General features: G+C 46.6%; 1 protein-coding gene across 3 annotated transcripts; it reads right to left on the bottom strand.

Annotated features, from left to right (window-relative positions):
- Positions 1–392: 392 nt before the first annotated feature.
- Positions 393–23,769, bottom strand: qtman (queuosine-tRNA mannosyltransferase). 3 transcript variants are annotated; one of them, XR_015118641.1, is made up of 12 exons: positions 23,545–23,769; positions 19,660–19,850; positions 19,255–19,422; positions 18,184–18,357; positions 13,962–14,051; positions 13,734–13,856; positions 10,056–10,165; positions 7,893–8,037; positions 6,389–6,459; positions 6,215–6,306; positions 4,049–5,071; positions 393–3,790 (listed from the first exon to the last, which is right to left on the bottom strand). XR_015118641.1 is itself a non-coding variant. In XM_086219467.1 (11 exons), exons 1-11 carry the CDS (start codon positions 23,557–23,559, stop codon positions 3,725–3,727), a joined length of 1,245 nt encoding a protein of 414 aa, XP_086075593.1. In that variant the 5' UTR covers positions 23,560–23,769; the 3' UTR covers positions 396–3,724. The 3 variants fall into 3 exon arrangements, 2 of the variants coding, with proteins under 2 accessions (XP_086075593.1, XP_086075592.1); XM_086219467.1 differs by lacking the exon at positions 4,049–5,071 and having other exon boundaries at positions 396–3,790; XM_086219466.1 differs by lacking the exons at positions 393–3,790; positions 4,049–5,071 and adding an exon at positions 5,136–5,294.
- Between the last annotated feature and the right edge of the window lie 665 nt (positions 23,770–24,434).

Below are 24,434 nucleotides of genomic sequence, written 5' to 3'. Positions count from 1 at the left end.
AATGCGCTTCTGGAAGAATGGTCAAAAATCCCCACAAACACACTCCTAAACCTTGTGGACAGCCTTCCCAGAAGAGTTGAAGCTGTTCTAGCTGCCAAGGGTGGACCCACGTCATATTGACTAGGAATGGGACGTCACTAAAGCTCGTGTGAGTCAAGGCAGGTGAGCGAATACTTTTGGCAATATAGTGTATATACCCATATACACACATGTATACACATTCATAGTCAGCACCACTCACCTCAGAAATCCCCTCAACACCAACCTGCCCCAAAATGGAACACTTCACCAAGTAACAGATACAGTACTTTTCATAGGTCAACCCCACTAATAAAAGCTGAAAAAAACGGACCCAAATCTATGTAACACAGAGCAACAACGGATACAAATATGGTTTATTGATATTTACCTATCAAGAACGCACTCGCGGTAGCCTGCCTCATAGAAGAACACTACAGTGCCAGATTCGTTTGGAACTATGGCAGCTTACATAAACCACGTGGTTGCTCCAGTGGCAACATCAAGGGTGTTGCAGCTCTCTCTCTATGGCTCTGGGTGGCTGTCTCCAGATGTGTCGATCACATGACCCCACATACAGAGGACCCCGCAGCTTTCTTTTCTCAGCTGATGAATGCCAGCTGAACTTGGAGATGGAGGTCTGTGGCTGCTGGATGTTTTGTGGTGAGCAGCAGGAAGAAACAGTTGAGGTGTTTCTTCACCAAAGCGCCACTATGTAATGACATGTCACACCCCTCTCCCCGTGAGCAAGCGCCAGACCCACACAACTAAACCTAAACCAACACAATAACTGGAACGGAGTCCTTGCTGTTGTCCAACAGGAAGTTAGCATGGCAGGTCCACACCAAGGGGGGGTTACTAACCTTGCCTGACTTGACTGAATGCATTTTAACTCAACTTGAAAGCAGCTGCATACAATGGCTAATGCTGAGCCCACTCGATTGGAGCAACAAGAACCAACTACCATCTAGAAAAAGGATTATTCTGAATAACATAACCTTCTCTTGATTGAGCTCCACTGATATTAGCTGTACAATCATGATGTGCAGTTGCTGTCACCTCCAGTGCGGTGAGTTCCCACTCGTTTCTGTCAGTAAAAGGTGACACATTTAAAGAGGCTCAGTAAGAACTTAGCTTCTGCTGCTGGCGCAGAGAGAAGAGCAAACAGGGACCATTGGCAGGACCAGTTAGCAGTGTTCAACCATGAGCTAACAAGACAGGTAATTCAGCTTCTCCAGTCTGGCTGCGACCTCGTCACTGTGAACCTCTCGGGTGACGATTCATGCGGAGGAGCTGACAGGCTGCTGTGTTTGTCTTGATGTGCCTCTTCCTGCTGGGTTAGGCTGGAGGTGTTTGAGCTACAATCGAAGCGCTGCAGAGCCACAGCAGCTCGCTCCTCAAGTGTGAAATTAATGTTGCTGTTCTTTGTTGATAATCCAGTTTACAGAGAGCCTGGAACCGAGCAGCTCCTCTTCCACTCTTACTCATTTCTCCTCTTCTGACAGCGCTTACATCTCATCTTAGTTTACTAGGTCTTCCTGCAAAGAAGTACAGGCTGGTGGCTAACAAGCTAACTACTAACAGAATAGTGCTGAACCTGCATTTTCAACCTTTAAGTTCAAAAAGTTTGTTTTTGAAAGTTTTATGTTCAATTGACTTCTGTTGAGAACCCAGAGCAGTTGGAGATGATGGCAAACTGGGTTCCTGACACAGACTGAAGTGAGCAGGTCGCAGGACGAGAACGAAGCAGGCCAATTCCTGCCACCAGCATGGATGACGCACGTGCAGCCACCATAGGCAGAATCGCACTGCCGTCTCCATGTGACCTGCAGCCACAGAATAAATGCTTTAATTACAACCGAGGAGGCGTCTTCACGCTTCAGTTCACCACGTCAACCTTCTGCCAGGGAAACTTGTGTCACATCTCTGAGTTTGTGACGTGAAACCACCCGCAGGTCTCTCTCTCACACTCACACCTACCAGGCCAGTGAAATTCCTCAACCCTTCAGTTACAGTCGATGCAGTAAAATGCTGACAGGCGCTATGGCATTCTGCAGACTGACAGCATTGTTCTGGAGGTGTATGATGTCATCAGGTCATGACCTGAGCAGAGAGGTTGTTGTTTCTACTACGCGGTAAAGACACAATCTGAGAGGAAGAATGTGTGTGCTCTGTAATGGTGATACACCTTTTTATTTCCTGTTCTCATACCCAGCAGCTCTGGAAACTGTTGGGCTGGCTGAAAAGGAAAATACCATGATGCCTGTCACTTCATAACAGAATTCTTCTTGATGTGTTTTAGTAGTCAATCAGTTGATCAATGTCTTACTTATTTTAGCCATTTTTTTTTTAATTCACAAGCTACATTCATTAAAATGGCACCCAGGTCAAATATTACTTTAATGAAGTCAACTTTACGTTCCTTAAGTTAATGAATTCTAATGACAATCAGCATGCTGGTACGAATGCGCAGGGAGTGGAGGGGCAGTCCTGCATCAAAAACCAAGAATTTTAAATGCTAATTCTAACACATGGTAATGCTAGCAAGGTTGTGCCTCAGATGGTAAATGTACAAAAAGTCAAAGTTAGAATTAGCATGCTAAAGAGCAGGAAGTGACATCACACTGTGATGTACTGCACTTTTGCATTAGAGGTAGTAGGTTTTTGCATGATCAGTCACCTTATCGGTCAAAGATCCTGGTAGGAACTTGGAGATGTGTCATGGAATCCTAACTCTGCTGTCTCTAGAGGTCATTTACTTGAAGGTAGAACTAAAGCTTCTGAAATGTCAGGCCTGGGTTGCCATGGCGATGTCAAGTGAGCTACAGGATCATCCTGGTATCTTCTGCCACAAAGACCATAGTTTTAAAGTGTGACATGAGTGAATATAGCGTTTCTGATCTGATCAGGAATTAGAAATTATGTTTTCAATTTTACACTGTGGCTCAGAGGACATTAGAAAAGTTAGAGAAATTCCAGCCTCTCCCACTGCAGTGATGACATCACCACTCAATGCACACATATTACAAGCCTGAAAACCTGCAAAACCATATGAAATAGGAAGTGTGATTTTGTAAAAACCAGAGGATGTCAAGAAGCTGCTTGCACCGTCCACAGCCTGAAGCTTTGCCACCGATTTAAAGTATGAAAGGCTTGACAGTGGAAAGAAGATTTCCTCAGTCAACTTTCAATGTCAAAATAGGTACAAAAACTGCAATATTTGAAAAATTCAACTGAATAAAAAGGCAGAAATGTGACAAATACAAGCAATAAAACCGTGAAAGAGCTCAATGTCATGGCAACGGACCTGACAAATCAACTCAAATCCATAATCTGCCCAAATGACCATCATGATATAATTGCAGCATTTATGAGGAAGAGACGGCTCTGCGTGGGGGCGTGGCCTGCTCCTCAACACAACGTCCCTGTTTCCACTCTTCTCTTCTTCATCTGCTGGGAGAGAGTCCATAGCTCATAACAAACTCTGGATGTTGTGAAGGAGCCACACACTCGTTTCTAGTCTCCCCCCCACACACACCCACACACAAAAGGCCTCAGGATGGATGTTCAATGGTCCAGATGTTGGGCCCCCACTTTGCAAGGCTGGCTTTGATTTGGTGCCAATGGCACTTAGGTCACTGTCACATTCTGCTCAGTGGCCCTCACAACCACCCGCTCTGATGGCACTGCGGTGCGTTCAGGGACCTCAGGCTGCCAGCAGCGCCTGGAAACGCTCCTGCAGCGCTGCCCAGGAGAAGGACGCCGTGTTGACCTGTAGACAACAGAGACAAATATCAACTGCTGTGATAGCACGAATGACTTCTGACTGGGTTGGTCAGAGGTCGCCAGGATAAATACTGAGTCAGAACTTTAGCTCCGCCCCCATCGGTCACTGATCAGTAGAGCAGCAGACACACTGAGAACGACTCTGGACTCGACTGCATCATTGATAAAGAAAACTATGAAACAAAGGACACCAGCACCGTGGTACAGTTCTGATACCCAACAGCTGGGACAAACAGCTCAGTACCTGGAGAGGACGTGGCGCTGCTCCAGACTGGAAGAGGCAGGCGTGATCTGGCCGGAGAGCCTTAAAACTCAGACTAGAGCAGCCGATAACTGAGCGTTAATAGAGGAGAACCAGAACCAGCCCATTTTAATGATCAAATTCTACTATTAGAGGTCAAATCTCCTGTTGCCATTAGCTGACTGCACTTCAAGCCTGCCTAAAAGAAACAAAAACATGACCCACAACTTCCTGTTACTGAATTCTGACAGAAGTTATTTTGCTGGACCCAACACACCTGAGAAAGACCTTATCTAGCGAGACAGGTGACCATCCACGGCTCTTCACCTGAGACTAGATGCACCAGGCTTCACCGTTCAACTCCAGAAGGACGTTCAGGTCTGACGGTGCCAGGATGAAGAAGAGGAAACTCTTCAGTGTTTGGCCAAATCACCTTAACTTTATTGGTTATTGTTAATGGTGATAAACACCAGGAGACGATGAGTTCTCTTGTCCAGGTGTGGTCTTCATTAGTGGTCACATGGCTCCAGCAGGCTGGGATAATAAGGAGTTCCCTCAGCTGGGAACCTGGAGCGTTGATAGGAGTGACGTCAGGAGAGGTCGCGGATCACTCCGGTCTCTGAATGCTCTCTCCCTCTGAAGAGAACCTCGCTCAATGATGGCGCCGAGGTCCACCGGATCGTTCGAAGATGGTGGTGCCGTTTTCAGAAGAGGTGGTGGGTGAAAGGACAGCGCTTTATAGCCAATTGAAGCAGAAACTCTGACCCTCACCTTCTCCAGACCAGGTGAGGTTCACCACATCAGTTACCATGGTGATCCAGCCAGGTCAGAAGAGAGACGCCTTCATGATGTTGAGAACCCCGGCTCTGGTCTCCACACCTGGCTCACCACTCATCTCACCTCCTGGTGCAGCCTCAGGATGGCACCACCCTGGCCCCCAGCACCACCGTAGGACCCTAGCAGTTCTCTTTGACCAGGACCCTTTAACTCCCTCATTCAACAAATCTCCAGGACGCCTTCTTCCACCTATGTAACATCGCTAAGATCAGACACATCCTGGCTCAAGAAGATGCAGAAAAACTAGTCCCTGCTTTTGTCACTTCCAGGCTGGATCACTGCACCTCCCTCCTACCAGGCTGGACTAATAAGTCCCTAAAGACTCTCCAGCTGGTCCAGAATGCTGCTGCGTGTTGACTAGAACTGGTAGCAGAGACCAGGTCTCTCCTGGACTGCTTCTCTGCATGGCTCCCTGTCAGATTCAGAACAGAATTTAAAATTCTTCTTCTACCATCAAAGTCCTCAACAGTCAGGCTCCTTCATCCCTGACAGAGCTCCTAGTCCCCTATGATCCAGCTAGAACCCTTCACTCCCAGGATGCAGGGTTCCTGCTGGTTCCTAGAGTTCTAACAGTAGAATGGGAGGTGGAGCTTCCAGTTATCAAGCTCCTCCCCTGTGGAACCGTCTCCCAGTCCCTACCAGTGGTACTAGGAGTAGTACTGGCAGCAACATCAGCATGGTGTTCTACACCCTACTAGGAGGGAGGTTCTAGACCTTCTCTACTAGGAGGGAGGTTCTACCCCTGCTCTACTAGGAGGGAGGTTCAACTCCTGATCTACTAGGAGGGAGGTTCTACACCTGCCCTACTAGGAGGGAGGTTCAACTCCTGCTTTACTAGGAGGGAGGTTCTACCCCTGCTCTACAAGGAGGGAGGTTCTACCCCTGCTCTACAAGGAGAGAGGTTCTACACCTGCTCTACTAGGAGGGAGGTTCTACACCTGCTCTACTAGGAGGGAGGCTCTAGACCTGCTCTACTAGGAGGGAGGTTCTACCCCTGCTCTACAAGGAGGGAGGTTCTACACCTGCTCTACAAGGAGGGAGGTTCTACACCTGCTCTACTAGGAGGGAGGTTCTAGACCTGCTCTACTAAGAGGGAGGTTCTAGACCTGCTCTACTAGGAGGGAGGTTCTAGACCTGCTCTACTAGGAGGGAGGTTCTACACCTGCTCTACTAGGAGGAGCAGCTTACAGGATCTAGAAGCTAACTGGATCTTGATGCTATCTAGATGTAGATGCCGGAAGGTTGGTGAAGGCTGGGTGGTTGTTGTTCACCCTCTACCCCACAGCTGTAGGACCACTGAGTTTATGATGTGTCTAACTTCCTGTAACTTACCTTAACAATGTGTTTGCGGGCGATGTCGGGCCTCCGGCAGAGTCCTTGCAGCCTCTTAAAGAGCTGCTCAGGTGTGGAGTACAGGTACTCTGCTGCATTCGAGAGCAGAGAAAAAGAAGCCATCTCATTTAACAGTAAATGGGGGGGGGGGGGGGGTCAGGTGTTACTTCCTACCTGGGTAGATTTCGGGATACACAAGAGCCTTTGGACACAGTGGGTAACAGCCACAGTGAACTGCCTCCAGCCTGAACACAACCAGGAAAACACACTGGTCATCCAGCGGGAAAAGACAAAGACATCCCGTGGTCATCTTGAGGACTGCAGCCCCCAGCAGTGGTCTGATTGGAGCTTCCCTATACAGTATAAATGGCGATGGCACGACAACAGGAAAAAGTCACGCTCTAGCAGGAGCTTCCAGAGGTCACTGATGGTTTCATTTTTATTTTCTACGGTACATTTAGAGTGGGCGGAGCTTCAATAAGTCCGTACTGGTTACAGGTGTGGAGTTCAGGTACTCTGCTGCATTCGAGAACAGAGAAGGATAAGCCATCTCATAAAAACAAGTGGGAGGTGTGTGGTCAGGTGTTATATTTAGAGTGGGCAGGGCTTCAATAAGTCAGAACTGGTTACATTTAGAGTGGGCGGAGCTTCAGTAAGTAGCTACTGGTACAATGTCACCAGTGAATTTAACAACTTTCACATTGAAACGTCTTTATTTTGTCCACCGTGGGCGTCTGTAGATGCAACATGCCTCAGCCCTCGGACGATATAAAGGTCATTCTGAGAAATGAATCATGATGACACACAACTGTCCTCAGCTGAACCTTCAACACATCACCATGATGGACTCTGTAGCTTCATATCATCACCCACTACAGCATCTTTCAGTTTGGAACTCTTCCGTTGATCACGTTTCTGCATATGTGTCCTAACTCGGTTAGATGAGTAAGTATGACGGTGACCTGGAAAGTCGACTCAGATGAATAATTCAGAAGCTTCTTCAGTGGCTACAAACATGAATCAGGTGAAGATCAGATGGTGCTGCAGGGCTGCCTTTGATTAGTGGAGGGAGTGCAGCATTGGATTGGCTGCTGAGGCCTGCAGCTGAAGTCCGCCTGACCATCTTTGATCGGCTGATCAGACAAACATGAGGACTACTTCGGGTGTCTCTCGTTTTCTCACAGGAACAATCATCAAATAAAAGACTCAAATGATATGAAACCAACAGGGGAGGAAGTTTTTTCAAACAACAACAACAACATATTTTGATGATGTTTAGACAGTGTTCTTCAAGAACATTCTTTAAGCACTCATTCAAAAGCATTTGAAAGGGCTGTTGGAATTGTTCTAGGAAATATTCTTAGAGCTTGGTCTTTTACTGGGTTCTTGAAGAACCTTCCCTGCTCCTTGAGCTTGTTTTGAGTGCATGGGTTCAATTCAAGCATGTTCTCTGCGCAGTTCCCCTGCAAAACATCATGGAAGAACAACATACATTTCTGTTTCTGGATTTATTCTGGAGATGGAGACATGAAAAATACTGTGCAGGACACTATTTTCATGACTGAAATCTTGCCTCTGTCCTGCACCTAGAACTGTCTTTTATGGATCTGCAAGCTTGTTTATTGTTTTCTGAAGAAGAACCTGAAGCAGGAAATAATAGCTGTGGGCATGAACTCACATGGCAACGCCGAAGAACTCGTGTTTGGAGGTGGAGACAACCACGTCAGCCTGTAACAGAACTCTCAGGTAGTCATCTTTGGAGGGCAGGAAACCCCAGTTCAGGATATGAGAGTCCAGCAGACATCTGTGCTCTGAGAACACATCTAAACCACCACAGCAGAAGGAGACGTCAGAAAACATAAACACTGTCTGAGCGCACTGGCCATTTAGATCCCACCCGCCAACGTTCTCCATCATGCTACGCAAAAATGACAACACCATATTTGTTTCCATTCCAGAGGAAGATTTAGGATCATTTCTAAAAACTCAGTAACTAATAACTGATGTTTCATTCATGAGGTTCATTATTCTTGTACAGGTTCCCTGAGTGTTTCAATGTTCATTGATTGGAGGTGAAATCCATCAAACCAGGCTGGCTTGTGGCAGGGCAAACACCTACTTTGACAGATGTAAACAAGTGACTTGTCAACAGCATCCGACTGAGGCTGTGACACCTCGGGGCCCACAGACTTCACATTGAGGACCTCCCTCTCTGGATGAGGTTCATGAGAAACAGCTTCCTTCCTTCCTTCCTTCCTTCCTTCCATCCAGTGTCTTTGGACTGTGGAGGAAGCTGGAGTACCGGAGAGAACCCACGCAGGAACAGGGAGAACATGGAGACTCACACAGAAAGACCCCGTGCTGCAGCCGGGGCTCCACCCACAACCTTCTTGCTGGGGGCCACAGGGAGGACCACTGCTCCACCGGGCTGCCCAGCTTTTGACCATTATTGCTAAAATGTGACTTATTCTGGAGGTGACAAGGACAGCGGTGTTCCAGGCTTCCAAGATACAGCTTCACATCAAGTCCTGTGCAGAGACTTTTGAAGTGTTTGGGGATTTAAGATGCGAGAGCCATGGCATCAGGTGAGGGGTGAAGATAATCGATATGGCGAGACGTGCTAATGTGATTGCTTCGCTGCTCTCCAAAGGACACCACTGGATTTAAGGCTGGCTGCAATAAAACTTTACACTTCAATATCTCAGAGTGTCCATTTAGAGAAAACACACAAGTGCCGGGAGCCCTCATTCGAGCATCATGGGCTGATGATACACGCCTTTATCAATTCACCGCTGCCAATCTTTGACCTCCTAATAATCGAATCATACCAGTGCTGCATGGTGACAGAAAGGTTTAACTTCAACAGTGTGATGAGAGCCTGACCTCTGACCCCTGAAGCTCTCACACTCTCATTCACTCCCACTGGTACCTGTTTCCACACTGACTTGTACATTGGTTTCCATGACAACAGCAACATAAAGCGCGGACAGCGTAAAGGCAGGGGTGCTCACGCCAATGCTGGACCAAGCCTTTCAGAACCTCCTGTGTCCACAGATATCACAAACCCTTTGTAGAATCCATGCCTCTCGTCATCTTTTTTGTTGTTGTTGTTCGCTATGCGCGGCTCCCCCGCTACCAGAGCTCTTTTCGTCTCGGTTCGCCATCCCTCTCATGTCTGCTTTCATTGGCTGCAGCTCCGTTTACATCACTGCGACAAGTCCTGGATATCTAGCAGTGCTAGATGTCCACTTTTTGTTGCAGACGTCGCATACGACCTCTCAGTCCATTGTCTTCGAGGTGTTCACACATCATTACTTTTGTTGCCGATTGAACCCCGATTTGGGGGAGGGAAGTCGCTGACGTCGCCGATGCCTTAAATCATGTAGTGTGAACTGGGCTTTAATCTATAAACAGTGGTCCCTCGCTATAACGCGGTTCACATTTCACGGCCTCGCAGTTTCGCAGATTTTTTTTATTGCAATTTTGCATGCTTTTTTGTTTAACAGTGCATTGTGTTCTGCATCCTGATTGGCTGTAGACCAGTGTCAATCAATCCCCTGTACAGTACAGAATATGTTCAGTTTGCCACATTTACATAAATCTTCGACTGCTAGCAGTGTGACTCTGAAGTGCTGTACTGTGTGTTTGCAACAAACCCCACAATGTCGACCAAATGTTCCGCACCATCAAAGGCACCTGCGGTAGCACCCACAAGGCAGAGGAAGTTGGACTTGTGGACTTATTGCGGGTTATTTTTAGAACGTAACTCCCGCGATTAAGGAGGGACCACTGCTACAAACTTTAACACCTGTGTGTGTGTTTCTAGTGTAAGAGTGTGTACCTGGGACGTCAGTGAACGTCTCTCCGAGCACTGAAAGATGGAACTCCAGTTCCTTCTCCTTCAGCTTCATCAGGGTGGAGAAGAACAGTTCAGGATTTTTATCATGTTCCCTTTAACAACACACAGACACACAGACACACACACAGGTATTTTCCTGTTTGATGTAACTATGGTTACTACAGCATCTCATCACAATAACAGTCATAACCCTCAAACACCCCTTCAAGATCTGAATGAACAGTTTTGGCTCCTCCCACTGAGCAAACCACAGCTATCTGTTCTCTGTTCTATGCGTGTATGAAATAGTGACTAACTGACTGTGTTCACACCAAACGGCAATGTGAATTTTCGCGTCGCTTTATTTGCGAATATTAACTATATAAAAATGTATTTAATTATGTGGCCAATGATAATAAACAAGAAACATGGGTCAAAGAAAAACACATCTTTTATTGAATTCATGAATTTAAAACACATTTGTCAGGCACAGTCTCATAACGCTAGAGTTCTCTTTTATAGTGAAAACACGCTTATAAAATGTCCAATGTGTCCTAAAACCGTCCTGCTTGAATGTCACTTGAGTCTCAACGAGGCGAGTCAGACTGCGCTTCGTTCAACTGCCCGACGAGCTTCTTTAAATGTTCCTGCATCACCGCCATGACACCAAGGTCTGCTTAGCAACCTTTGCTAGTAGTCTTTTTATTCGCCGTATCCAGGCTAAAATGCCACCAAACTTTTTGGTGCGCGTACGTGATGTTGACGCCGCGTTCCTGAATGTTCCGCTCAGAGACAGAGACGCTACTGCGCATGAGCGACTCTCAGCAGAGATTATAATCAAGTGAGGTGCCTCACTGTTGGAAAAACGCGTGTGCCGACAACAGTCGACAATGGAATTCATTGTCGATTATTTCTATTATCGATTTTTGTCGACAGCGTCGACTAATCGTTGCAGCCCAAGTGAACACACCTTCATAGATAATAATGAAAATAGTTCATAGCTAGTCATCAATTTTATTTGGTGTAACAGCTCATAATGCAATAATGAAACAACTACATTATTACATAATGAGCTGTTACTACACTATGAGCCGTTACTACACTATGAGCCGTTACTTCATTATGAGCAATTACTTCATTATGAGCCGTTATTACATTGTGAGCCACTACTACATTATGAGCCGTTACTACACTATTAGCCGCTCCTACACTATGAGCCGTTACTACACTATTAGCCGTTACTACACTATTAGCCGCTCCTACACTATTAGCCGCTCCTACACTATGAGCCGCTCCTACACTATGAGCCGTTACTTCATTATGAGCCGTTACTACACTATGAGCCGTTACTACACTATGAGCCGTTACTTCATTATGAGCCACTACTACATTATGAGCCGTTACTACACTATTAGCCGCTCCTACACTATGAGCCGCTCCTACACTATGAGCCGTTACTACACTATGAGCCGTTACTTCATTATGAGCCGTTACTACACTATGAGCCGTTACTTCATTATGAGCCGTTACTTCATTATGAGCCACTACTACATTATGAGCCGTTACTACACTATTAGCCGCTCCTACACTATTAGCCGCTCCTACACTATGAGCCGCTCCTACACTATGAGCCGTTACTTCATTATGAGCCGTTACTTCATTATGAGCCGTTACTACACTATGAGCCGTTACTTCATTATGAGCCACTACTACATTATGAGCCGTTACTACACTATTAGCCGTTACTACATCATGAGCCGTTCCTACACTATGAGCCGCTCCTACACTATGAGCCGTTACTACACTATGAGCCGCTCCTACACTATGAGCCGTTACTACATTATGAGCCGCTCCTACATCATGAGCCGTTATTACATCATGAGCCGTTACTACACTATGAGCCGTTACTTCATTATGAGCCACTACTACATTATGAGCCGCTACTACATTATGAGCCGTTACTACATCATGAGCCGTTACTACACTATGAGCCGTTACTTCATTATGAGCCACTACTACATTATGAGCCGTTACTACATTATGAGCCGTTACTACACTATTAGCCGCTCCTACACTATGAGCCGTTACTACACTATGAGCCGCTCCTACACTATGAGCCGCTCCTACACTATGAGGCGTTACTACACTATGAGCCGTTACTTCATTATGAGCCACTACTACATTATGAGCCGCTCCTACACTATGAGCCGTTACTACATTATGAGCCGCTCCTACATCATGAGCCGTTATTACATCATGAGCCGTTACTACACTACGAGCCGTTACTTCATTATGAGCCACTACTACATTATGAGCCGCTACTACATTATGAGCCGTTACTACATTATGAGTTGCTACACAGATCCAAACATCAGCTGACACACCGACCTGACAGAAACTGGTTCAGAAACTGACTGGCACTGCTCCAAGCTAAAGCCAAATAAAGCAAGAGAGCCAGGCTGCTAACGACCTATACAAACTGAATCGGATGAAGAGATACACTGATGGGATCAGGACATCTGGTTCTCGTGATGTTGGAACCTGGTTCTATTTATGTGAATGTTGCTACTGGACATCTTTGTGCTATGGGACATCTTAGTTCTCGTCATGCTAGTGTCCATCAATCATCATCACCAATGAATCCATCAATCAGGTGGTAGGGCGCTAAACTGTATATATTTTTATTTATATTTTTATATGCTTCTGCACTTAAGAATTTAGTTTTGTTTAGATTATTGGACTGCATGCACCAACAGCACCACAACAAATTCCTCGTATGTATAAAACCATACTTGGCAATGAAGTCTTTTCTGATTCTGATTCTAAAGTTGTTGAAGGGCTGGATGAGTGATGCATCACATGTTCCTGTGGCACAGGAAGTGAGGTCATTCAGTGTGCGGCTGGGATTCGCAACGCTTCACCCTCCAAACATGTTGGCAGCAGGACGACATCAGTCCTCTGGAGGTAAATGATGATCCCTATCAGGCCAGATTGACCACCGCCTCATCTCTACCTGGAAACATCTGTCCTTCCCCGCCTCCCCCTGGCCCCGCCTTCCCTGCCTGCAATAAGACGTCCTGTAATCTGAGGATCCAGGCCACACACAGATTAACGTCCCAACACAAAAAGATGAGATGAGGCTTCAATCGGAGATTAAAATCCTAATTTCACATCTCCCATAATCCATCTGTGTTTTGCTCAGTTCAGAGCGGATTACACCACGGCTGCTCGTGTCACTGATACCCAGGGAGGTGATCGCCACGGCAACACGCACGCCGTTAATCCCCTTTACAACCACAACATCCACCATGTCAGGACCTCATAGCCAGGCCACCATCACCTTCAATGCATGTGTGTCTGTGTGTGCGCTGCAGCCCCGACCGCCACGCCTTTCCTGAATACAGGGCATCATAGTAGACAGTCAGGCCCCACCCACTGACATCCCATAGCCCGTGTAAGACACCGACGGATTTAAAATATCCAACCTGTCAAAAGAATCTCATCATCAGACATGGCGGCCTGTTCAACATCTCAGAGTGACAAATGCCTCAACGTTCACAACTTTGAATTGCTAACTACAACGATCCCAAGATTCCTGATGATGGTGAGCGACATTCAGAACTTTGCCTCCTTAAACCTTACAGGAACCTTGAAGGAGCTATGAAGGAACATTGAACTCACCATCTGTGAGGCCAAACAATGTGAAGAGGCTTCCTGAGGCCTTCAGGGTCCTGTTCAGGGGTCAGATCTACAGACCCAGACCCATGTAGACCTTGTTTGGTCTGTCTCTCAGGGTCAGGGAACCTATGCAAGAGACGTCAGACAGGAATAAGGGCGGAATTCTCTGGTAGAGCTTTGATGTCACAAGAGGCAAACACAGATTCTTCAAATCAGCTGAGGAAAACATACAACAGCTTGTCAGTCGTCAGTGGCGGGATGAGGTCATCACTGTGAGACGTGTCTGCAGGCTGGGGGAGGAGTTTGTGCTTGGGTAGCAGCCTGAAACAACAAGTAGAGACACTGTTAAAGCCAACACAAGAATGTTTCTGCTCGTCAGCAGAATGTATGATGATGTCACTGCACTCAAGGGTTCAGGGGAGAATGAGACAATGGGCTGGTAGGAGATGAGGGAGGCCTGCACAGGCCCCATGGACCTGCTCAGCACATTGCATCACGAGTAGGATGTTGCCTGACTATCTCTGAGAATCACGGGAGTGAGGTGTTCACAGTTTTCCAGGCCAGGCGCTACAGTTCCTCTCCAATGACTGCAGAACCTGGAACTGACTGGCTCTGGTGCTATGTGCAGAGCAGGTCGGTAGTAGAGGTGGGTTAAAAATGTCTAAATACCAATATTTTATCGATATACATTTGTAGGAAAGATTATCGATACACAAATCCCAGTATTGATCTTTTAAAATGCATTAGATTTTCCCCGTTTATTTTTTGTTTTTGTTTGCCCCTTCAGTCTGGCGTGATTTAGAGTGTAGTGCAACGTTACTGCAGTCAGATGATCAGATCTTGCGAGATCCAGGCCATGTGCCCCCGATCAGAGAACAACAAGATGGCGGAAGCGCAACTTTAGTATCCGGCAAATTTAAGAGCCGATGTCTGGCAGCACTTCGGCTTTAAGAAGCGAGAAAACTGCGCCCAACTTGACAAAAGTAATTCTGTGCGCAAAATGTGCAAAGTAGAGGTGAAGTACAACGGAAATACTACTAATCTCTGGAGCCATGTGACGAGGCATCACCCACAGGACACTCAGCAACCAGGAAACTACAAGTCCCTGCAACAACCCTCGCTGGAGACAGCATTTGGGACCAAGTTTCCATCCACGCCTCCACGTGCAGAGAACATCACTTCAGTTCTGGCAGTTTTGATCTGCAAGGACCTCAGACCATCCTGAGTGGTAGAAAATGTAGGCTTCAGACCCCCGTCCACACTGGAGCCACGCTATGTGCTACCGACACGGAAACAACTGAGTCAAGTCACAATCTCAAAGATGTTCAGAGAAGTTAAAAACAACGTCACAACTGCAATGAAATCGGCAGAGAGAGTTGCCATCGCTGGTGACAGCTGGACAAGCAGAGCTACGATTCCTACTTGACCATCACCTCTCAGTCCACTGACCGTCACTGGTCCCTCATGTCCCACATTGACAAACGCGGGCGATTGAAGCTCGCCACACCGCGAGTCATCCTGCTGAGCTGCTGACGGTTTGTGGAAGTCTAAGTTGCCCTTTTGTTTTGAATGACCGTCAAATATTTAAATAAAAAGTGCATGATGTTGTATAACTATTGTTTAATGGTCAGTTCTCAATGTAAATATTAATATTTAATTATGCAGCAGCTTCAAGGGTTACTTTTACTATTGAATTCACAGCATCAGTCCTTTGAGAAGCTCTTCCATTACCAAAGCAAAATTGGTATTGTAACTAAAATATCGTATCGTAAATTGGATCGAATCGTATCAGAAATCGTATCGACTTGGGACCTAGTGTATCCGAATCGTATCGTATCGGGAGGTCAGTGGTAATGCCCAGCTCTAGTCGGTAGACCCTGTAACAAGCCCATTGTTGAATGACAATCGGTCCTGAGGGACCGGTGGCGTGATGATGTCACCGCTGTCTGATTTCACATGGAGGTGAAAATCAGTAATAATCGGTTTACATGGCTCAGCTTGTCCGATGCCAGGAGGATCAATCAGGCTGATTGATTATCAGTATCAGTTTAACTGGAGGCAATTAGTTACACAAGAAGAAACTTGAGTGTCACCCCAATATACTGACCATGATTGATGCATTCATCACCACGCAAGTGACGGTGCGACTCTATCAAAGACTTTCAAACAGGATGTGCTGATTTTACCAACCCTAAAGAGCCAAGATGGCTGCGCCATGATGGCGACATTCAAGAGAAGCAGCATGTGACTCCTGTGTGGTGACCACAAGCCTGATCTCTTGTTATTTTTCCTTGTGATAGCAACCTCATGGCGAGGTGGAGGATTAGAGGGTGACATCACAGAAGGTGGTGGGCAGCTGTTTTCATCTGACCATGATTAGAAGCAGCTTCCTGCTCATCAGCAATTAATCAGACAGCAGATTTTAGAGATCAGGTCCTCGGAGGATTCAGGGCGCCACATGGCCACAGACACGTTGACCAAGACCGAGTGTCAGATTAGCAGGTCGGGTTTATCTACAAAGACACGTCTTGGCTCACGCCTCTCATGGTTTTGACCAGTTGGCTTTGACACTTTCCCGCCATCATGAATGACCACCACCATCTTAGATATAAACTATCAAACACAGGCGAGAGAGAGGAACAATCTGAGAGTAACAAATACACAATATCCCACAAGCGTTAACCCTTTCACCCCCACGGCGAGGACACGCTGGATCCAACTATGAAACATTTCCAAATTTGACTGCGGTATACGGTACTACCGTATGACAGCACTACCAATTTGCTGTGATACTGTTTCCTGCCACATGGCAGTTCCACTTCACTTCATATATGAAGAAATCAGTATGATCACATAAAGGGAACCCCATCAGCTGATGTCATCTTTGATCACGTGACACGCCGGAAAAAATATTACAGATGCCTCAAACAAATTGTGAGGTTCTGTTTGTTGTGAGCGCTCTAGAGAACAGACTGTGTTGCCCAGATTTCTCCGTCTTCTGCTTTCATGTCAGAATCATATGGCACAGAAACAAACAATCACTGAGCCACTTTCTTTCTCTTCGCCAAATACACCACACATAACATCTCAAATCTGACAGCAGTTCCTTCAGTGGTTCAAATCTAAGTGTTGGAGCTAAATGGATGATCTGCAGATCTGATCTGATCAAAATCCTACACCGTATTTTAGTCTGGTCCCTGATGGCAGGGTCAGTTTTATAGTTCTATCATCTTCCTCATCATTTCCCCCCAAAGGTATGAATAAAGTTTTCTGAATCTGAAACACACAGTGTCTCCTAGGGCTGGGCGATATGGCCTAATTTCTATTGTGGTATAATGTGAACCATAGACGGTGGCTGGTATGTGTTTTTGTGTGTAGATGTCAATATAACCGTTTCTGAATGGGTGCCATACGCCAATAGGAAAGGCATTCTAGCAGGAAGTTGTTTTCCAAACACAAAATAGTCAAGAATGTTAATTACAGAAGACTTATTGTGCAAAACTTCATTTATAGAAAAAATACAGAAAACTTTTCAAGTAACTTGAAACTTTCTGTGTAGAGCCAACCTTTTTCTTACCACTTGTGCTCAAACAGTGACTTGTTAATGCAGAGTACGCGTTCTATGGTGTTCCTCATCTTCAACGTGCTTCATCTTCAGGCGGTAGGACAGACTGCTCGCACTACCTCTCTGTGCAATCACCCACGCCTGGCATATTTTGCAGATAATGTCTTTCTGCTCAGTGTCCAACACTTTAAACCCAAACCATGTCCACACTTTTGATGTTGCACCGCTCTTTTTAACAATCTCCTCCTGCATGCGCTCACTGCTCTCAGCCGTTTTGCCAAACAAACGGACAATCCTATGATGTTATAAACTTACCGGTATGCCAGTGTAATGAAATATATTGCATACTGCTTATCCAGTTTATACTGCCCGCCCCTAGTGATTCCCTGCTCTTCCTCCTCCAATGGGACAGTGGACAACAGAAGGAGCTCTGTAGCAGTATGACACAATAACCATCGCAGTAATGATAGTGATTTAACACACTGTTGCTATGATTACGCTTAATTACAATTTGAGTTTTCTTAGCATCAGCAACATTAGCATCTTAAAATGAGCCGCCAAACTCTCAGGGAAGCAGGGGGCGGCATTGCCAACAGCTCACCAACTCTGGCGCGTCTGAGTGCCATACACCCCAGCTGCATAATGGAGTCCTCTCAAGTCAGCCAGACGCAGCACCTTCATGCCATGTTGCTTCACCTTTCCTGACAGGGCAACTCGTGATGACTGATAGGTTGGAGCAGGGCAGGGCACCACAACCTATCTAAGGAGATATGCCTGATGCTAACTCAGTGGACCAACAGCTGTCCTTTGTAAATGGACGGTGACATCAGGACGACACCCTGACAGGCTGTGGGACTCCTTCCCTGCAGCCCAACAGACCCCACTTACCGGCTGATGTCGGCAAACTGGACTGGGTAGTACAGCACTATGCACTTGGGTCGGATCAGCTGGTCCAAGTCTCTGGGCCGCTGGTCCGGAATCCTCTTCATGAAGGATGATATGGAGGACAGGAAGGAGTCCATGTTGAAGGCAGAGTTGAAGGCGACCACGTCAGCCACCAGGCTGCAGAGACGACACGACACAGAGGTTGAAAAGGCCATCATGGAGTCTGTCAACGTCATTGTGGCATGTTCAGTTTTGATGGGCCTGATGTTGAGACGTGAGAGGTCAGCATAAAAGCAGGTGATGAGAACCAATCAATGATGATCAACAAGGCCTGAGGGAGGGGTGTGCTGTCATCAAGCTGCCTGTTGGGCCTTTTTCCAATCAGGTGGCAACATCAACCAATGCAGCATTCTGCAGCGAGTCTTCCTAACTGATTAATGATGTCACTTCAAACAGCTTTTCAGGAGCTGCCTGACACACTTGTTAAGATGTCATCGCCCATCAAACTACATTTTGAGCAAAACCCTGGAAATCCATCCAGTCAGAACTTATCAACCGCACTTGCTCAGCAGCTTGTGGACCGAAATGTGCCAGCAGATGACAAGAGAGAAGTCATGTAAGTTTCCAGCAGAGTAACATCAGCTGCTAACAGGCCAATAAAAGAATCACTGGACTTCCTGTTGACATAAGGCTCCTAAAGCAGCTGTGACGAATAACAAAACATTGCTACTTTTTTTTTGTAAGTGGCTAATCCATGACAAGCCAAGACAGACAAAAACATAAATAAAAGCTGTAGTTCCCCATTAACAGGAAGCTGATATATGTTCCATCCCAATGATGTACTCCAATACTAACAACATGCACCACAGATGAATTAACTGAATAATAATTTAATTCTGCACTACTTCTAAAGTGCACACCTAAATTTTGGATTACTTCCAAACTCTAAATACAACATTTGTTAGCTAAATCAAGGACAAGTACTTCATGATGTACTACCTTGACATATGAACCCCACACCGGAACCTTCATTCATGTTTTAGGATGAAGCATTTGGAGGAAGGTGGTGTTTACCATGAGAGGATCTGGTTATACCCATACTGGAAGTCCCGTTCCTGGTCTTTGCGGACTGGATAAACCAGCTGGTTCTCATGGAAGTACAAAACCTTCTTGAGACAGGCCAAGTCAGGTCTGAGCGCTACCAGCTCACACAGGTTCAGAACAGAGCTGCTGAACACGACTCTGCAAAGAACCAGGAGAAAAAGAATGTTAGGGGGATGAAGGACAAGGTCAGCACCAGCGGCAGCACCAGATGCAGTCAGGACTCAGTCAAGGATGATGTGACCCTAGTTGGGTCACATCATCCTTGACCAGCAAAGAACATTTAGTTTTTCTTTCACATCCTTCTATACAACAAGGCTTTCAAAAGGTTCAGTCCCAGCTCACAGGTACCAGTGTGATGTCACCCATCAGTCTCACCTGTAAGAAGGACAGGGGGAGATGATCTGGCTGAAGTGCAGTGCCGCCGTTCTCGCCCTCCAGTGCCATTTCTTGGCAGGCAGCGTATAGGTAGAGCAGCCATCCACGAGAGTCTTCAGCAGGTCGATCAGCTGTTTGTGAGAACCGCCGTAGAAGGGCTCCAGCAGTAGGATGCTTGGTGATGCGGCGGCCTGCCAGAGACAGATGTATTAATTCCACTGTTCAGGAGGGTCGACAGCAGGTCTTTACGTCATCTAACATGCTCATGATTCCACAGTTGTCCAAGTCAGTTTTTAGATCCTCCCACACACTTCTGATGAACGGCATCCACCTGGATGGAAAGCTCTCAGGAAGTAAAAGTAGATTTTCAGATGTTTAATACTGTGGACAGTTTTGTTTGTGTGCTGTGGGCGGGGCTTATCTTCGGACTCTGCTCCACTTGCCCGACCCCTTGGCAGCAGCAGCAGAGCTTGCAAACATTCATCTCTTAGAAAAGTTTACTTTGCCACAATAAAAGCATCACAAAGCCTCTATTTGCAGCACAATATGTGGCGAGAAGCACATTATGATGCGAGCTGGAGCAAGATGACGGCTTACAGCATTAAGACAGGAGGACGGCATTGATTTCCAGTGCACCCTCCATCTTCCATTTAGCTGGCCACAATGGGAACTAATGTGAGCAGCTCTCACAACACCATCAGCCCATCTTTCATACGAGGAGAGGAAATGAGTCGGCCGCCAGCACCAGCTGGCTTCATCGCTCATGTGTCCAAAAGAAGAATCTGATTCGAAACGGACGCTAATGTCGCCTATTGTGCTGCGAAGCTTCAATCTATTTCCTGAATGATGCCATAATCATGTGGAATATGAAAATGTGGAGAGATGTTTGATTACAGCAGCAGCTTGACCTTTGTGACCTCCAAATGAAGACGTATAGCCAGGTTCTGGGTTCAAGCTTCGGAGGCAGCCGCATCAGCTGCTTTCCTGCTAAGACACAAACGTTTAACCCTGAAAGTCTCAACCTCTAGGAAGGGCAGACTAGTCAGCCAGTGGTGATCCTGGTGACCTTCACTGATTCGAAACCAGAAATGGTGAACAACAACAAAGTTAGTAAACATAAAACAACCCAAACTACAAAAAACGATGTCTCTATGAGAACATGCTCTGATTCACGGGAAGGAAGTGTTTGACATGTTATTCAGGCACCCAGAGTAAAGTAAAAGCTATTTATGCAAACATAAAACTATGCCTACCAGAAGCTTCCTTCTTCAACTGTTATTAACATGTCCATGTTTCCTTCATTCTGTGTTATAAACTGTTTTCTTGTCTGTACCAACATCTCCTGTCCGTCTGTCCCTCCTGGTGAGGGATCCTCCTCCCCTCCTCACCCTGAGGTTTCTCCCATTTTTCCCTGTTCAAGGTTTTCTATGGAGTTTCTCCTCAGTCGATGTGAGGCTCTGAGGGCAGAGGATGTTGTTATGATGCCATGAAGCCTGGAGACAAACTGGTGGTGAAAACAGGCTACAAATAATAGGGTACCTTCAGGCTCAGGCCCTAATAAAACTGCCTTGCCTTGCCTCGTAAAGGTATAAATACAAATGAGAATCTACCGCCAGTCCTGGACAGACTGCTGCCGCCAGCTCCAGACAGGTGACTCGCGACCTCTAGATATTCCTGATAATGGTGTTCTCATTAACACCACCATCTCAAGGGGGTCCTGGCTGAACAAAGCTGTCACTGATGGTCAAAGGTCACAGCCTGTTTGTTAATGTTGTGCTGGCGTCTCGTGTGTTATTCGATAGTGGCAAGAAATTAAAAGGTCATTCCATGTACAAACTGTGTCGGGGGATTCCAACTATTCCACGTGACTCTCCTTGCCCACGCCATCAAACATGTAACAAAGGGTTAATATCACTGTTTCCACCTGCCAGGAATCCCCCACCCAGCTCAGCCCAGCTGAGTCGGAGCATCAGGCGAGCCTTGAAACTGTTTGCGCCTCTCTCAGTTGTGGGTGACGCAGGAATTCATCCAGAGTGGCAGTACTGGTGCTTGTGTTTTTACTGCACACTCTCCAACCTTAACCATCAGCTGACCAGATCAGCGTCTGAGTTTCCACATGTTCACACCATCCCTGACTGAACAGTTCAGATCATGATGGCCATAAAATGGCAGATTTATATTTTTCTTCCTTCACTGAAATAATATTGACATGTTGGGTATGAAGGGAGTTAGGAGACGTCACCAGGCTGGAAGGGTGATGGAGCGTTACAACCTGCAGGACAAAAGATCTGCATTTGTGCAGGTTGATTAACTTTAATCCACATATTGTTCAGAAGTTAAATGTAAATGAAGTAGATCTAGTACTCAGGAAGTACTGTTACTGTCGTTATGACACAGTACCACAGGATCATTTCCTAACTGCATGCTTAGTTCATTTTTAGTTCATACAATCAATGTCACAATTTAATAATGGAAACAATTCTACAGAGCAACATAGGGATTGTGTGTGTGTGTGTGTGTGTCCACTGGTCTACAGTACATCCACAACCCTTCATGAAGATTCTAGTGTTCCATTTTAATCACCTATCAGAGGAAATGAGCAAGCAAAAACAGTTTTTGGAAAACAAATACCTAAAAAAAACAACAACAAAAAAAAACAGCCACAGAAACTGTTAGAGAGGTGCAGAAATTAAGTCTTAATTTACCTGGAAATAAGATCATAATGTTAAAATTATTATTTACAATCCAAAAAGTTGCTAGTATCTAGACTCCAGACAGTTGTGGGACTCTGAGCCAGCGTGAGCAGGCTGGTGTCAGGCGTACCAGGTGTGTCTCTGACCAGGAGCTCAGGCGCTGCAGGTACTGATGAACCAGAGGAACGTCCGAGAAACGTGAGGTTTCGTTTCGTTAGCGTCTAAAATACTGTTGGACCAACAAAGCAGTAAGACGAGGGGCAGTACTGGTTCAGCAGCTCTGCGCTGGTCTGGGCTGGAGGACCAGAGGGGCTGAGCAGCCATGCTGAGGGGGCCACTTCCTGATGGACAGCTAAGCTAATGGTTGCTAACAGACAGTAACCCTAACCCAGTAACAATAGCTCAGGTTAGCAACGTTAGCCTCTGACATGCTCATGTTATTACTGTTAGTGTGTGACATCATTACCATGGTGACCACATGACTTGTCTCTGTTATTACCGCTATTCCTCCTCTGACCACATTTTGTTAGTTCAGTCAACCTGGTAACCAGGAGACGAGATTGTTGCAGCAGGAGGGAGGGAGACACCTGCTGGCCGGGAGGTGGGAGTGGTGAACACTGCAGCTTTAACAGCCACTTTAGAGGCGGTAGCTGTGGTGCTGCGTTTGCATGAAAGCTGCATCTCACGTTTAATACCCATTTATGTGAATCAAGGTGCCAAGACTTCAGCCTCTGCTGTGGCGTTTAAAAGAGGTCATTCGTACACAACTTCAGTACAAACTAACATTATCATCATCGTCCTCGTGAAGGCTGTTGGATTACACACTACATGAAACATGTCGGTGGTTTGAATGCTTTGTCTAATCGCGTAGATGCGCCTGAGCAAATTAAGAGCCTCCGAAGCTTCGTCGGCCGAAGGAGACAAGCCGGGCACATGTGAGACAGCCTGCGAGCTGTTAGCGGCTAGCTGTTAGCGGCTAGCTGGGTTAGCCAGACACAACGCACGACAACAGTGCCAGCCAGCTACCGGCGGCTACCAACTAGGAGCTAAGCCGCTCTCCTCCCAGGGAAAACAGAGGCCTCTGCTCTGGGGCAGCTGGCTGTTCCCAGCAGGGTGGCAACTGTCCGGGGTAGGGTATCAGTGCCCGGCTTTCCAACACGGACGAGTTATTCCACACCGGCGCGACACTCACCTCCCGTGACTGCATCTGCTCGGCCCCAGTGACAGCTAACGTCGGGACTGACACGTCAGGACGTCGTTTAGAGCCTCGCGTCCTCGCATGTGATGCGACAATGATGCTGCCTTCGAGTTATTTGAGATGTCTTCCTCGTCGGAGGCAGGCGAGAGTAGCCGTGTGCAGGCGGAGGAGGACTCTGGGCAGGCAGCTACACCTGCGCCTGGCGTATGTCACGAACGGTTGGTTAGGCGGTTTGTTATGTCGATATATTAATGAGATGCGATATGATCATAAAGTGTATTGGTGTGATTGGGTGAAAGAGGCACGTCCTCTGTCCCCTCTCGAACTAACCCTTTTAGTGCTGTATGGGTTATGGGCCATCATGGAAAATTGAAAATGTTTGTTTTATTATGTGCGTGTCCGTGTTGTTTATGTTCGAGGAAAATAATGATGCGATCCAAACCTCCAGGTTCCCCCGGACATCATCTAAGTTCTCACATTCACTGCAGCATGAACAGTAACTACAGGAAGCCACTTACAACGGAAACACCGACACGGTGTCAGCTGATACACTTTCAACGCAAGTGAGGAGAAACGAGCAGCAGTTCGTGGAGAACAAACAGGACCTTCCTCTCCAAAGAAACTTCATTTGTGGCCAAGAACAGTCGTGATTTTTACTTATTTATTTTAACAACGCTGGCGTTACAGATGCCTCATGGCGTGAGTTCCTGTTTCTTTCTCCATCAGCAGCACATCCTGCAACAGCAGCCATCAGAACCTTCCTTTACCAGCAGGAAGGTGGAGCAGATCCAGGATCAGTGGGGACGGAGAGAGAGCAGGAGAGCAGGACAGAGACAAAGACAGAGAATGGAGGAAGACAGAGAGACAGGAGGAGAGAGAGAGAC

Source organism: Aulostomus chinensis, chromosome 12 (genome assembly GCF_037954235.1).
Source record: "Aulostomus chinensis isolate RoL2024-O1b breed Wild chromosome 12, RoL_Achi_v1.0, whole genome shotgun sequence".
Classification (NCBI taxonomy): Eukaryota; Metazoa; Chordata; class Actinopteri; order Syngnathiformes; family Aulostomidae; genus Aulostomus; species Aulostomus chinensis.
This window is presented reverse-complemented; position numbering and strand designations above follow the sequence as displayed.